This window comes from Hypanus sabinus, chromosome 28 (assembly GCF_030144855.1).
Source record: "Hypanus sabinus isolate sHypSab1 chromosome 28, sHypSab1.hap1, whole genome shotgun sequence".
In the NCBI taxonomy this organism is placed as follows: domain Eukaryota; kingdom Metazoa; phylum Chordata; class Chondrichthyes; order Myliobatiformes; family Dasyatidae; genus Hypanus; species Hypanus sabinus.
Genome location: NC_082733.1, coordinates 29,300,997 through 29,314,245, shown reverse-complemented (window position 1 = coordinate 29,314,245; position 13,249 = coordinate 29,300,997). Strand labels below are relative to the sequence as shown.

Sequence of the window (13,249 nt, the reverse complement as noted above, 5' to 3'; positions counted from 1 at the left end):
TATTCTTAAAGCAAAATGCATGTTTGATATCTCAAAATATATTGGCGACAGGGCTTTAGTAATGTGAAAAAAATAATTAATTAATTCTTCAGGTGTGTTTCATAATTGCAAAAATATACAAATCCCGGTTTACAGTGTATATACATGGGCTAACAGTTATCAAATCCTCAAGTTGTTTGGTCCGTAATAATGTAGAGCCCGAGTAATATAGTCACCTACAACTGTCTCTGAGGGTATATTTATTCTTGGAGGAGACCGAGATCAATAAACTATGGTTCTCACACTATAATTATAATTTTACTTCCTACAGGACATCTTCCTACAAGGATTACAGAATTGACAAAGACATTCATAAACACAAGTTTCTGCAGATGCTGGAAATCAAAAGCAACCCACACAAGATGCTGAAGGAACTCAGCAGGTCAGGCAGCATCCATGGAAATGAACAAGAAGTCGACGATCCGGGCCAAACCCCTTCTTTAGGACTGGAAAGGCAGGGGAAAGTCACCAGAATAAAAAGGTGGGGGGGGGGGTGGAGCGGAAGCAGGATCGCTAGGAAGGAATCTAATAGGAGAGATGAGGAGATGAGTGAACTATAGGAGAAAGGCAAGGGGGAGGGGCACCAGGGAAAGGTGACAGGCAGATGAGAAGAGGTAAGAGGCCAAAGCAGGGAATACAAATAGGGGGAGATAAATATTTTTCTGGAAGGAGAAATCAATATTCACGCCATCAGTTTGGAGACTACCCAGATGGAATATAAGGTTAACACAAAGTACACTGCAGATGCTGGGGTGAAAGCAAGACATATAACACGCTGGAGGAATTTAGCAGGTCGGGCAGCATCCACGGAAACGAGCAGTCAACATTTTGGGCCGAGACCCTTCATCAGGACTGAAGAGGGAGGGGGCAGGGGCCCTATAAAGAAGGTGGGCGGAGGGGGGAAGGAGAAGGCTGTTAGGTGCCAGGTGAAAAACCAGTGAGGGGAAAGATCAAGGGGTGGGGGAGGGGATAGGCAGGAAAGGTGAAGAAGGAATGTAAGGGGAAAGCACTGTGTAGTAGGAGGTGGCAGGATCATGAGAGAGGTGATAGGCAGCTGGAGGAGGAGGTAGAGTGAATATAAGGTGTTGCTTCTCCACTCAGAGGGTGGCCTCATCGTGACACAAGAGGAAGCTATGGATTGAGATGTCAGAATGGGTTTGGTTAGGAGCTCGCACAGGGCTTTCACTCGGTTGCTACAGTCAAATGAATCGTCAGGGGCCAGTCATCATTCAACTGATTTTCCAACAAAGTCAGGGGGGAACCCATCTCTTTGACACACAGCCGAAGCTGCGTGGTCACACTATCGGGCTTACCCAGCTGTGTAATGTTGTACGATGTCACATTGCGGGGAAGCAGCACGGGCCCGGTGAAGTGTGCCCCGTGAATCCGACGGTAGTATAGTTTGAACCCTTCATGCTGACCGAGCTTGATGCTGGATTCCCAGGCTGCCTGAATGGCCGTGCTGTTCAGGACCTTAATGAAAAGAGCTGGCACAGCCGGTACTGAAACACAACGACAGGAACAGGATATGACATCATGAAGGCTACACAAAGGCGATACCTACCTTTGGCCTATTGCCAAGCAGTTCCTGAGTTACTGTATCCTGGAATCATCCATTTACTGCTAGGAGAGCTACTGCTAAAGTACAACTTTTCATCATGACAGGTAGTTAATTCAGAAACACAGAAAACCTACAGCACAATACAGGCCCTTTGGCCCACAAAGTTGTGCGAACATGTCCCTACCTTAGACATTACTAGGCTTACCCATAGCCCTCTATTTTTCTAAGCTCCATGTACCTATCTAAAAGTCTCTTAACAGACCCTATCATATCCGCCTCCACCGCCATTGCTGGCAGCCCATTCCATGCACTCAACACTCTCTGAATAAAAAACATACCCCTGACATCTCCTCTGTACCTACTCCCCAGCACCTTAAACCTGTGTCCTCTTGTGGCAGCCATTTCAGCCCTGGGAAAAAGTCTCTGACTATCCACATGATCAATGCCTCTCATCTACTTATACACCTCTATCAGGTCACCTCTCATCCTCCATCACTCCAAGGAGAAAAGGCGGTGTTCACTCAACCTGTTTTCATAAGACATGCTCCCCAATCCAGGCAACATCCTTGTAAATCTCCTCTGCACCCTTTCTATGACTTCCACATCCTTCCTGTAGTGAGGCGACCAGAACTGAGCACAGTACTCCAAGTGAGGTCTGACCTGGGTCCTATATAGCTGCAACATTACCTCTTGGCTCCTAAATTCAATTCCATGATTGATGAAGGCCAATACACCGTTCGCCTTCTTAACCACAAAGTCAACCTGCGCAGCTGCTTTGAGCGTCCTATGGACTCGGACCCCAAGATTCCTCCGATCCTCCACACTGCCAAGAGTCTTACCATTAATACTATATTCTGCCATCATATTTGACCTTCCAAAATGAACCACCTCACACTTATCAGGGTTGAACTCCATCTGCTACCTCTGAACCCAGAACTGTGACAATTATTGCTAATATGTGAGTCCTATATGCAGACACCTTTCTTTGTTCATGAACTCCAAGTTTTACTGTATAAGAGAATAGTGATAATTAAATATCTAGTGTACATAATTCCAGTTTATTCTGGGGTAGTTACCACTAAATTAGGGAATTCAGAAGCCCCTTCCTTTCTAACAATATGGAAATCACTACCATAAATATTATAGGAGCAACCAAGATGGTTCTGGTATGCATAGGAGGGTAAGTGGAATTGAGGGCTTTGTTGACAGTCACAGATTTAAGGAGGTTCAAGCAAGACATGAGAGAATCCAAGGAGAGCCTGATTGGGTGGAGTCTTCAACCTATTTCGAGGTACTTTTGAAAGCCACCCTAAAAATTTATTGATTTCTTTTCCATACAGAAACTCCTTTCTGAGTTCAACAACTCCATAAAGTTCAAGTCTATCCTCAGTGTAAAAGGTTCTGAAGTTTTCTAGTGTAGTTACTAAAGCAATAGGATTTGATTCTAACTGTGGCCAATGTGTTCCTTGATGTGCAACACCTGGACTGACACTTCATCTATTCCCCTTTGCTTCAATCAGCAGCAACAGTAATCATAATCTTGAAATCATTTCATTCTGGTACCATCCAGAAATAATCCCAGAGACAAAAGTCGTTTGATTCTGATGAAGGGTCTCAGCCCGAAACTTCGACCGTTTATTCCCTTCCATAGTTGTTGCCTGACCTGCCGAGCTCCTCCAGCATTTTGTGTGTTGTTCTGGCTATCTGATGCAGAGTTTTGACCCATAATGTTGATGGTTCGTTCCCCCCCCCCACAGATACTCCTCGAACCTCCGGTGGAATATTTGCTGCTATTATAGATCTGGTGTCGAATACCTCTAAGCTATGACACATTGGATAACTCCAGTGAAGTAACACTCCATGGTGTCCTCATCAGCACCACCCACGTTGACAGCCAGTGGGATAGCACAGCAGTGGGGAACATGGTAGCAACACCTCTCCAATTTTCCCTCCAAGCCAAATGCATTGCAGACTTAGAAATATATCATCACTTCTTCAATGTTGCTCAGTCAATATTCTGAAACACTGCACAGCATGTTGGGGACAGCTTAAGTGCGAGGCTGTTACGGCCACAAAGATATCAATTAGCCTGAAAGGGTGCAGAGAAATTTTACACAAATGCTGCTGGGACTTCAGCAGCTGAATTATAGGGAAAGGTTGAATGGCCCAGGACGTTACTCACTGGAACGCAAGAGAGTGAGGAGAAATTTGATAGAAGAGTACAAAATTGTGAGGATACAGACTGGGTGAATGCTCGCAATCTCTCTTCACCCCAGGTTGCGTGAGGCTAGAACTAGAGGTTTATAGTGAAAAGTGAAATATTTAAGGAGGAGATGAGGGGCACCTACAAACATGCAGAGGGTGGTACAAGTGTGGAACAAGCTGCCAGTGGAAGTGGCGGATATGAGTTCCACTTTGATAGGTACACAGATGAGAGAGGTATTGAGGGCTATGATCTGGATGCTGGCAGATGGGACTAAGCAGAAGACCAGGATAGCATGGTCCAGATGGGCTGAATGCCGTTTCTGTGTTGTATCACTGTCTGTCTGTACAATATCCAGTCATTTACAACTTGTATATCAGAAGTAACACAATCTCTGCTCCACAATTCGCTGCTTCTTACCTTCACCCAGTGTACTCCTGACCGCGGGCTCAGAGGGTTTGCTGGCTCCTCGCGAGGTATAAGCCTTTATGTAGAAAGTGTAGCTGGTGGATGACTCAAGGTCAGTCACTACTTGCTGCAGGGTGCTTTTACTCACAGCCTCCTGGTACTCCATCTCCACCGGATCTGTGAAAGCAAGAGAAGATGAGACAAATCCTGGAGAATCCCGGAGCAGGGACGGATCAGGGTCATTCCCTGCTTACAGTAGGGTTCCATCCTCACGAACCTTTCGAAACCTGAGCAGTTCACAAATTGGAAATGTTGGTGTGGGCTCAGTTCCCTGGTACAGGATGCCTGCAATCGGTAAATCCATGCCGCTGGTCCCCCCAAATGATAATAAGGTCCAGAGGAGGTTCACACAAATGATCCTGGTAATGGAAGGGTTAAAGTGTGAAGGGGTGGGGGAATCTCATTGAAACCTATTGAACATTGAAAGGCCTAGGTAGAGTACATGTGGAGAGGATGTTTCCAAGAGTGGGAGAGTCTAGGACCAGAGGGTGGAGCTCATCACCACACATGGCTGTGGAGTCCAAGTTATTGTTTAAAGCAGAGGTTAATGGATTCTCGATTAGTAATGATGTCAAAGGTTACAGGGACAAGGCAGGAGAGTTGAGAGGGGTTATAAAGCAGCCAACATGGAATGATGGAGAGGACTCGATGGGCCAAATGTCTCCTAAGTCTTATGGTCAATGGTCCTATGTTTGCACTTAAATCAGGTGTTTCTAAGCTGAGAAAGACCCATACTTTTTTAAATCAAAGTTCAAAATAAATTTATTATTATAGTACATGTATGTCACCATATACAATACCGAGATTCATCTTCTTACTGGCAACTCAATAAATCCATAATCAAGAAAGATCATATCAACTTGGGTGTTAAACTAGTGTGCAAAAGACAACAAACTGTGTAAATACAAAAATATATTAATCGTTATAATAAATGAATTAGCAAAAAATAATCGCGAACATGAGATTGCAGAGTCTTTGAAAGTAAGTCCATGGGTTGTGGGAACAGTTCAATGACGGGGCAAGTGAAGGTATCCCCTCTGGTTCAAGAGCCTAATGGCTAAGGGGTAATAACTGTCCTGAACCTGGCGGTGTGAGTCCTGAAGCTCCTGCACCTCTTTCCTGATGACAGCAGCGAGAAGAGAGCCTATCTTGGGTGGTGAGAGTCCCAGATGATGGATGCTACTTTCCTGCGACAATGCTTTAATATGCTCAATGGCGGGGTTGGTTTTACCTGTGATGGACTGGGCTATATCCATCACTTATATTAGGATTTTCTATTCAAGAGTAATGGTGTATCCATACCAGGCTGTCATTCAGCCAGCCAATATACTCTCCACCACATGTATATAGAAGTTTGTCAAGGTTTTAGGAGTCACGTGTTGGCGCGTGGCCTAGTGGGCAAGGTGAGGCAGCGTGTTTGTGTCCTTGAGCAAGGCACTTAACAACACATTGCTCTGCGACGTCACCAGTGCCAAGCTGCATGGGTCCTAGTGCCCTTCCCTTGGACAACATCAGTGCCGTGGAGAGGGGAAGGCCTGCAGCTTGGGCAACTGCCGGTCTCCCATACAACCCTGGCCAGGCCTGCGCCCTGGAAACTCCAGGCGCAGATCCATGGTCTCTCAAGACCGACGGATGCCACCATTCAGGCGTCATGCCCAATCTTCACAAACTCCTGAGGAAGCAGCAGCGCTGGCATGCTTTCTTTGTAATTGAATTACGTGTTGGGCCAGGACAAGTTCATTCACACAATGTGACAATCACAATTAGGGTCAGTACTGATCACTCTCCAATAACTCCTTTTGCAAAATGGCAAGCTCTCTTCCCGAGCCTCTAAATACTTTACAGCAATTATATTTGCTGGGCCAATTTAGAATGTCAATGACACTGGTGTCACACAAAGCCAGACCAAGCAAGGACTGGAGGTGAGGGGATGGTGAAGGATGATGGACTTTGTGCTTTTGTCTTGCTTTCTTGTAAAAATAGTGAGCAATTTATGCTTTCTCTTGTGAATGTTTCTTATTTGACACTATATGCCTGTGATGCTCCTGCAAGTAAGATTTCCATTATACCTGTGCATACAAGTACTAAGAAGAGATCGAAAATAGTGAGGCAACGTCCTGAAAGGATGGTAACTCAGGAAGGCAGCATCCATCACGAAAGGCCCTCACCATCCAGGACATGCGCCCTTCTCATTCATCTCCCCCATCAGGAACATACAGGAATCTGAAGATGCACACCCAATGTTTTAGAAACGGTTTCATCTCCTCGGCCATCAAATTTCTGAAAGGTTCATGAAACCCATGACACCACCTCACTATATTCCTCTCTTTTTGCACTATTTATATCCTTATTGCAATGCATAACTACCTTAATGTACTTCACTGTACTGCTGCCTTAAAACAACACATTTCACTGCATACTGCATGTCAGTGATAATAAGCCTCTGATTCTAAGAACATTTCTGGATGAATATGTTTCCTTATCACTTATAATACGATAGCAACTATAATTTTGTACCAGAGCACTAATCTCTCCTGAGTAAGGGCTGCACAGGAACGGGTTTCATTATAAACGTGCTCCAGAGCAGTGAAACAATTATTGTGACGCTCAGACAATTCTAGATTTATAAGAGCAAATAATTTTAAGGGCAGAGAGACAATGATACCTTCTCCCTAATAAAAATGCCTTCATATCTACCCTGGGGCAGCATCTTCGGGCTAAACTCAGTATTTGATTCTGGGTGTTTTGAGTGATTTCTGTGCATATTACACACTGATATGAGTGGCTTGGGAAGATCTTGTGGTACAATTTTCAACTTCTTGCCCCAGAGCTATTACAGGTGTGATTTTTCCCAAAAGCACCTCATCCAGTACTATATTTATATAAGCACAGTGATCTGAATATCTTGGCAGCGGGAGAGGAGGCAGTCATTCTCCTACCTGCAGTCTTCCTGATGTGTAGGACGTAACCGATAATGTCTCTGGTATTCTCCAAGGGCTCGCTCCAGGACACTTGAATGGCTGTTGCTGAGAGAGCCATGGTCTTCACATCCCGAGGGGGTCCAGGAAGCCCCTCTGCCCAGAGGACCGTTAATCGTGCACTTGCCTGTGTCGAGCCAGCATCGTTTTCAGCAATGCACTGGTAGATTGCTTCATCCTCCGGGGAGATCCCATTTATCGTGAGCGTGCTAGGAAAAGGGAGAAAGGAAGCCAAATGAATCTCAATGTCAAAGGTGCACAGGAGTCCTCTATTTCTTTTCCAATTCTTTCTTTTAAGTTTTCTCGTCTCCCACCGATGTACCTAGTAATGATGGGTCTCCTACCACCATGATAATTACTCGTGAGTGGTCTTCTGGAGTGAGCATGGATGGGCCATTCAGCAATAGAAGGGGAAATTCTGTGCTCTCCCTGCAACCTGGTGGTGTGGGAGCTGAGGCTCCTGTACCTCCTTCCTGATGGCAGCAGTGAGAAGACAGCATGGCCTGGATGGTGGGGGTCCTTGATGATGGACGCTGCTTTTTTGTGGCAGTGCCTCTTGTAGATGTGGACTCTATCAAGTGCCATCAGGAGCCCATGAGACAGGTCTTGTTCTGCTGTTGCTCAATCCACAACCTAACCTAACCAGAGAAGCTATAAGCTTTCCATCTGCTATATGTAAAACTCTACTTGTGTATTCCAACATTCTAAGCAGCTACTTAAAATTTCAACTGGCTATTTTAAAAATTCTAAGTCATTTCTTAAGACTCCAACTGTTCATTGTAAGATTCCAGTTGGCTATCTAGGATTCCAGGTAGCTATTCTAATGTTCTCAACTGGTTACTGAAGACTCTTAACCATATCTCATAGTTCGAACAGTGAAGTATGATTCCAACAGGTACTCCAACAGGATGCTGCCCAACCTGTGGAGTTCCTCCAGTGAGGTACTCCATTTGTCATTTAGATCCAAACTCATTATTTTAAGACCAATAACTTAATTAATTTTGCACTAAATTAAACTAGATTCTAAGACTAGTCATTCTAAGGTTCCAAACTTCAGAATCAGAATCAGTTTTATTGATACTGACATACAGTACTGTGCAAAGACAGGGCAGCATGGTCGTCTAGTAGTTAGCATGCTTTATAGTACCAGTGACCCAGGTTCAATTCCTGCTGCTGTATGTAAGGAATTTTTACACTCTCCCTGTGACCGCGTGGGTTTCCTCTGCAAAATGCATGGAAATACAAAATGCTCCTAACTCCCACCCCACAATGCAATATAAGCTACAGCTACCATGAATGTGTGCTAAGTTTCCATAAAGGTCCTGCTAATTTTCTACTGAAGCTTTGTCAGTGGCTCAGGTGAACTCTTGCAACCATTCTGGGATGTCCTTGGCAACTGTCAAAGCCCTTCTATGTGAAAAGAACTCAACATAATTAGGAAGATTTTGACTTAGTAAAACTCAAGGGATTAAAAGATGTCCTTACAAAATACTGAATTACTGCTTTAACTAATAAATGCAAATTAAATCTTGATTTGTTCCTAAACATTTTTAATACTGCTGAATTAAAGCAAAATAAATGGCTATTCAGAGGACATTGAATATTAATGAGAATTGTTGTCAGAACATTTTAGTTCACAAATGGAAAGTTCCTCCAACATGAAGGGGAAATACAGGGCTCTCTTCCAACCCAATTTAATAGACGTGAACATTTCATTGTCTGGATGGGAGACACGTGCGCATTGCCGCAATTCAATCACAGCATCTACATTCAAATGAAAGGCATTTCATTTTGAAACAGACAGGTCTGCTCATGTGCAAAAGTTTCCTGGAGCTCCTGGAGTTCCCCATTGATTGTGCTTCATCCTGATGGGATTAATAAACTCTAGCAGGACAACAGATCAAAGAGAGTCTGTTAACACCCATTGTCAATCCCCTCCCTTACTGCTCCTGACCTAGATATTGTATCAGTGAATGACCTCAGCAGATTCCTTCTGAAGCCAGCCGCTTCCTCTCTTTACGAGGGAGAGGCCTGTGGACGGCTGAAACATATCTCTTGAACCATCCTGCAATGTAGGTCAAACACAAGAAAAGAATGTCTTCCCTTTTATCAGGAGGACAGTCGTATGAGTCTCACAGCACACTGAAGCTGAACGAAGGGTGTCTAGCTTAAGGGTACACGTAATGCCAGCGACACTCAGTTTTGTGAAGGGAACCTCCAGCAGGCTTTAGCCCCCCAAATAATCTCAGACTTGTTTTGGGATTGGGCCTTGAGGATTTTCTTGTCTGCTTCACAAATATGGCACCTTTAAGGTGTAAAAAACCTCATGTTCATCTCTCCTATCAACTGGACACATTATCACCAAACCTAATGGATCTCTAAACTGCAGCAGATTCAGACTCAAGTTCAGATCTACTTATCGTATATACATTGAAACGTACAGTGGAATATATTATTTGCGTCCACAGCCAGTTTACCCAAGGATGAGCTGGGGGCAGCCCACAATAGTTGCCACGCATTCCAACACCAACATGCCATGCCCACGATGTTTCACAGAACAACACAGCAACAGCAGCAAAACAAGCCCCTGTCCCATCCCTCCCACCGACCTAATCACACACTCAGAGAGACCTCCAACCCTGGAGGCAGCCTGTCCTGGAGTTGGAGGCCCGTCTGGGTGTTTAACTGGTTGGACGGAATTATTGGGAGGGCTGCTGTTGTCTTGTTCTCAGAATCAGAATCAGGTTTAGTATCACTGGCATAGGTTGTGGAATGTGATGACTTTGCTGCAGTAGTACAATGCAATACATAATAATAGAAAAAATGTGAATTACAGTAAATATATGTATTAAATAGTTAAATTACATATGTAGTGCAAAAATGAAATTTAAAGCAGTGAGGTAGTGTTCAGGGGTTCGGTGCCCATTCACAGATCTGATGGCAGAGGGTAAGAAGCTTTTCCTGAACTGTTGAGTGTGTGCCTTCAGGCTTCTGCACCTCCTTCCTGATGGTAGCTTTGAGAGCAAGGCATGACCTGGGTGGTGGTGTTACAGCTTCTGTTGTTCTGTGAAGCATTGTGGGCATTCCATGCTGGCACCGGAATGCATAGCAACACTTACAGCTCAAAAAGCTCAGCGTTAGTTACTGGTAGTTAAAGAGGTTCATCAGCCTCTGAAACTAGAATGATCTCAATTGAAAACAGCCGCAGTCTTTGCGACCACTTCATTCACAGACCCATGTTATTTACATATCTCTGGGAAATATAGCGAGGATAGACTCCGACTGCTTCCTGACACTTCTGTCAGTAGGCCGTGAAGCGCACAATACGGTTGAGTTCTGTATTCTGTACTGACAGCTGCTAAGGAAAAGCCAGTCAAGGCTAGAGCCAGCACACATTCACACTAGAGTGTGAGAGCGTAAAAAAAAAGGGCCCAGTCTATTGAGGGGCGAACATTCAAAGGCTGTTGTCCTGCACAGTAACAATCAGCATGAGTGATTTTCCCAAGGTCACAGGGCCAGACCGATGGCCAGTCTTTACCCACACAAAAGAAGCAAAGCAATCATTAACCCTTCGCTGAACAGCAGTAGTGAGGGGGGTGGGGGGCCAAGATATTGCAATACGGTGATCCAAGACAAAGGCAATTCCTCCAGTGTCCGCAAAACAGAATTGGAAGCTATAAGGAAATTGAAATGCCCTGCATAAGCTCGCTGGGAAGTCCAACCAGAAATGCCCCAAGAATGTTTCTCATCAAGGGCAGCTGAAGGTAGAGACATTTTTTTCCACAGCACTTGGACTGAAGTAAGTTAGAGGCAGTCGTAACCGATATCCTGGAGATGATCAGTAAATGGTGCCCCGTCACCCAACCCTCCCCCCCACACACACCTCCTCTCACTGCTCCCTACCCCCAATCCTCACCAGCTACAACCCACACAGATCTCCACCTTAACCTTACCCACAACTCCTTCCAATCCGAAGTCAGCCTGAAGGATTTCCAAAGGCTTTTATTTAATCTCTTTGCTAGCTGCTGATTACTGATGGAAAGATAGCTTTTCCAACTTGCACGGTTGCTCACTCACACTGTAACAACTGAGAGCCTCTGGAGTGAAGTGAAATATCTCCTCACCCTTGGGACTCCTGAACCTCTTGGCCTCCCGCAGCTGCTGGGAGCAGGGATCGTGAGTAAATCCACACAAATTTTAAAAAAACAAAGCTGCCAAAGACACCTTGACCGGGAATTACCCTGATTCAACAGAACAAAGAAAGTCTGAATGGCTAGCCTCCCCAACATTAATCGTCACATCCTGCCTTTTATGAGAGCCATTGACTTGGCCACCATTCTGTTCACACTGTTGTTTTGATTTGATTCCTTGAGCTTTTCATGCTAATAGTGGTAACCAGGGAAACATGATCAGGGCTGGCTTATTTTTAACCACTGTTTAAAAAGCAATCATTTGTTGTACAAAGTCAAGATTAAAAAAAGTTATTTCTGCTTAAGAACAATCGGTCATTGAATTGTCTTCTTGGCCAGTCTTTTGGGATCGAGGATGACTCCCTTGTGTGTCCTGAGGCCAACGTGGGAATCACAGACTCTGCCACAGGGCAGGAGTGGCTGGTGGGACAAGCGGGTGCCACACACCCTCAACATTCCGGCCTTTTGCATGCTTCCGATTCATGGACTCCAACATTTCCAGTACCATCCCAGAACGCTCCTCTGCTTTCAGGGGTCATGGGTAAGGAACGACTGGATCTTTTCCTCTCCCGTTCCAGTTTCTCTCCAGCCCCGTGGAGATATCCTCAGCCTTGGAACAGGCAAGCAAGGCAGCCATTGGGCCGCAGACCGGTGGTTGGGGACCACTGTTCTAGAGGATCACTTTTGTCCCTTGCAATTCTTTTGCTCTTAACATATTTGTAGAATCCCCTAGGATTCTCTAGAGCAACTTCATGCCTTCTTGTCGCACTCCTGATTTCTTTCTGTAGTGTTCATTTGCACTGCATATACACCATACCTCATTTGTTCCTACCTGCCTATACCTGCTAAGAACCTCCTTTTTTTCTCTTAACCAGGGCCTCAATATCTATTGAAAACCAAGGTTTCCTACACTTGTTATCTTTAGCTTTTATTCTTACAGGCACATACAAGCTTTGTAGTCTCAAAATTTTGCTTTTCAAGGCCTCCCACTTACCAAGTACACCTTTGCCAGAGAACAGCCTACCCCAATCCACACCTGCCATTTCATTTCTGATAACATCAAATTGTTTTTTCTCCAATTTAGAACCTCAACCCACAGACCAGACCTATCTTTTTGCATATTTACTTTGAAACTAATGAGATTGTGAGCACTAGATGGAAAGTATTCCCCTATGTAAACTTCTGTCACCTGCCCTGTCTCATTTCCTAATAGCAGATCCAGTATAGCACACTCTCTCAATGGGACTTCCAGGTACTGATTAAGGAAACTTTCCTGAACACACCTGATAAATTCTATCCCATCTGGTCCTTTAACAGGACGGGAGTTCCAATTAATATGTGGAAAGTTAAAATCACCTACTAAACCTTATCTTTCTTGCAACAGTCTGTGATCTCTACAAATGTGTTCCTCCAAATCCCTAGGACTGTTGGGTGGTTTGTAATTATAGCCCCATTAACATGGTCATACCATTTTTATTTCTCAGTTCCACCCATAATGCCTCACTAGATGAGTTCTCCGGTCTGTTTTGATGGAACAATGCCGTGACATTTTCTCTGACTCATAATGCCACCCCTCCTCCTTTCATCCCTCACAGGAGCCCGTGTTTGCCACTTCCGTGTTAGACCATTGAGGGAGCCTGAAATCCCAAAACTGGCATCAACTTCATGGCCAACGGCAGTAGTTCCATTACTAACGTTACAAAATACTAACGCAATAGTACCAGCCATTCTTCTCCTGGCTTTACTATATGCCAACCGCTCTCCTTCATCTTTCCCTCCCCAATATCACACCCCTCAGTGAGAAAAGTGG

At 44.7% G+C, this 13,249-nt stretch overlaps 1 protein-coding gene across 1 annotated transcript in view; it reads right to left on the bottom strand.

The window, feature by feature from the left end:
- igdcc3 (immunoglobulin superfamily, DCC subclass, member 3) overlaps nt 1-13,249 on the bottom strand; it is a 179,504-nt gene that overhangs the window by 13,885 nt on the left and 152,370 nt on the right. The window contains exons 8-10 of the mRNA XM_059952840.1: nt 7,211-7,458; nt 4,224-4,388; nt 1,353-1,541 (exon numbers count right to left, since the gene is read on the bottom strand). Of these exons, the coding sequence (XP_059808823.1) occupies nt 1,353-1,541; nt 4,224-4,388; nt 7,211-7,458 (602 nt within the window). The remainder of the gene's footprint in view (nt 1-1,352; nt 1,542-4,223; nt 4,389-7,210; nt 7,459-13,249) is intronic.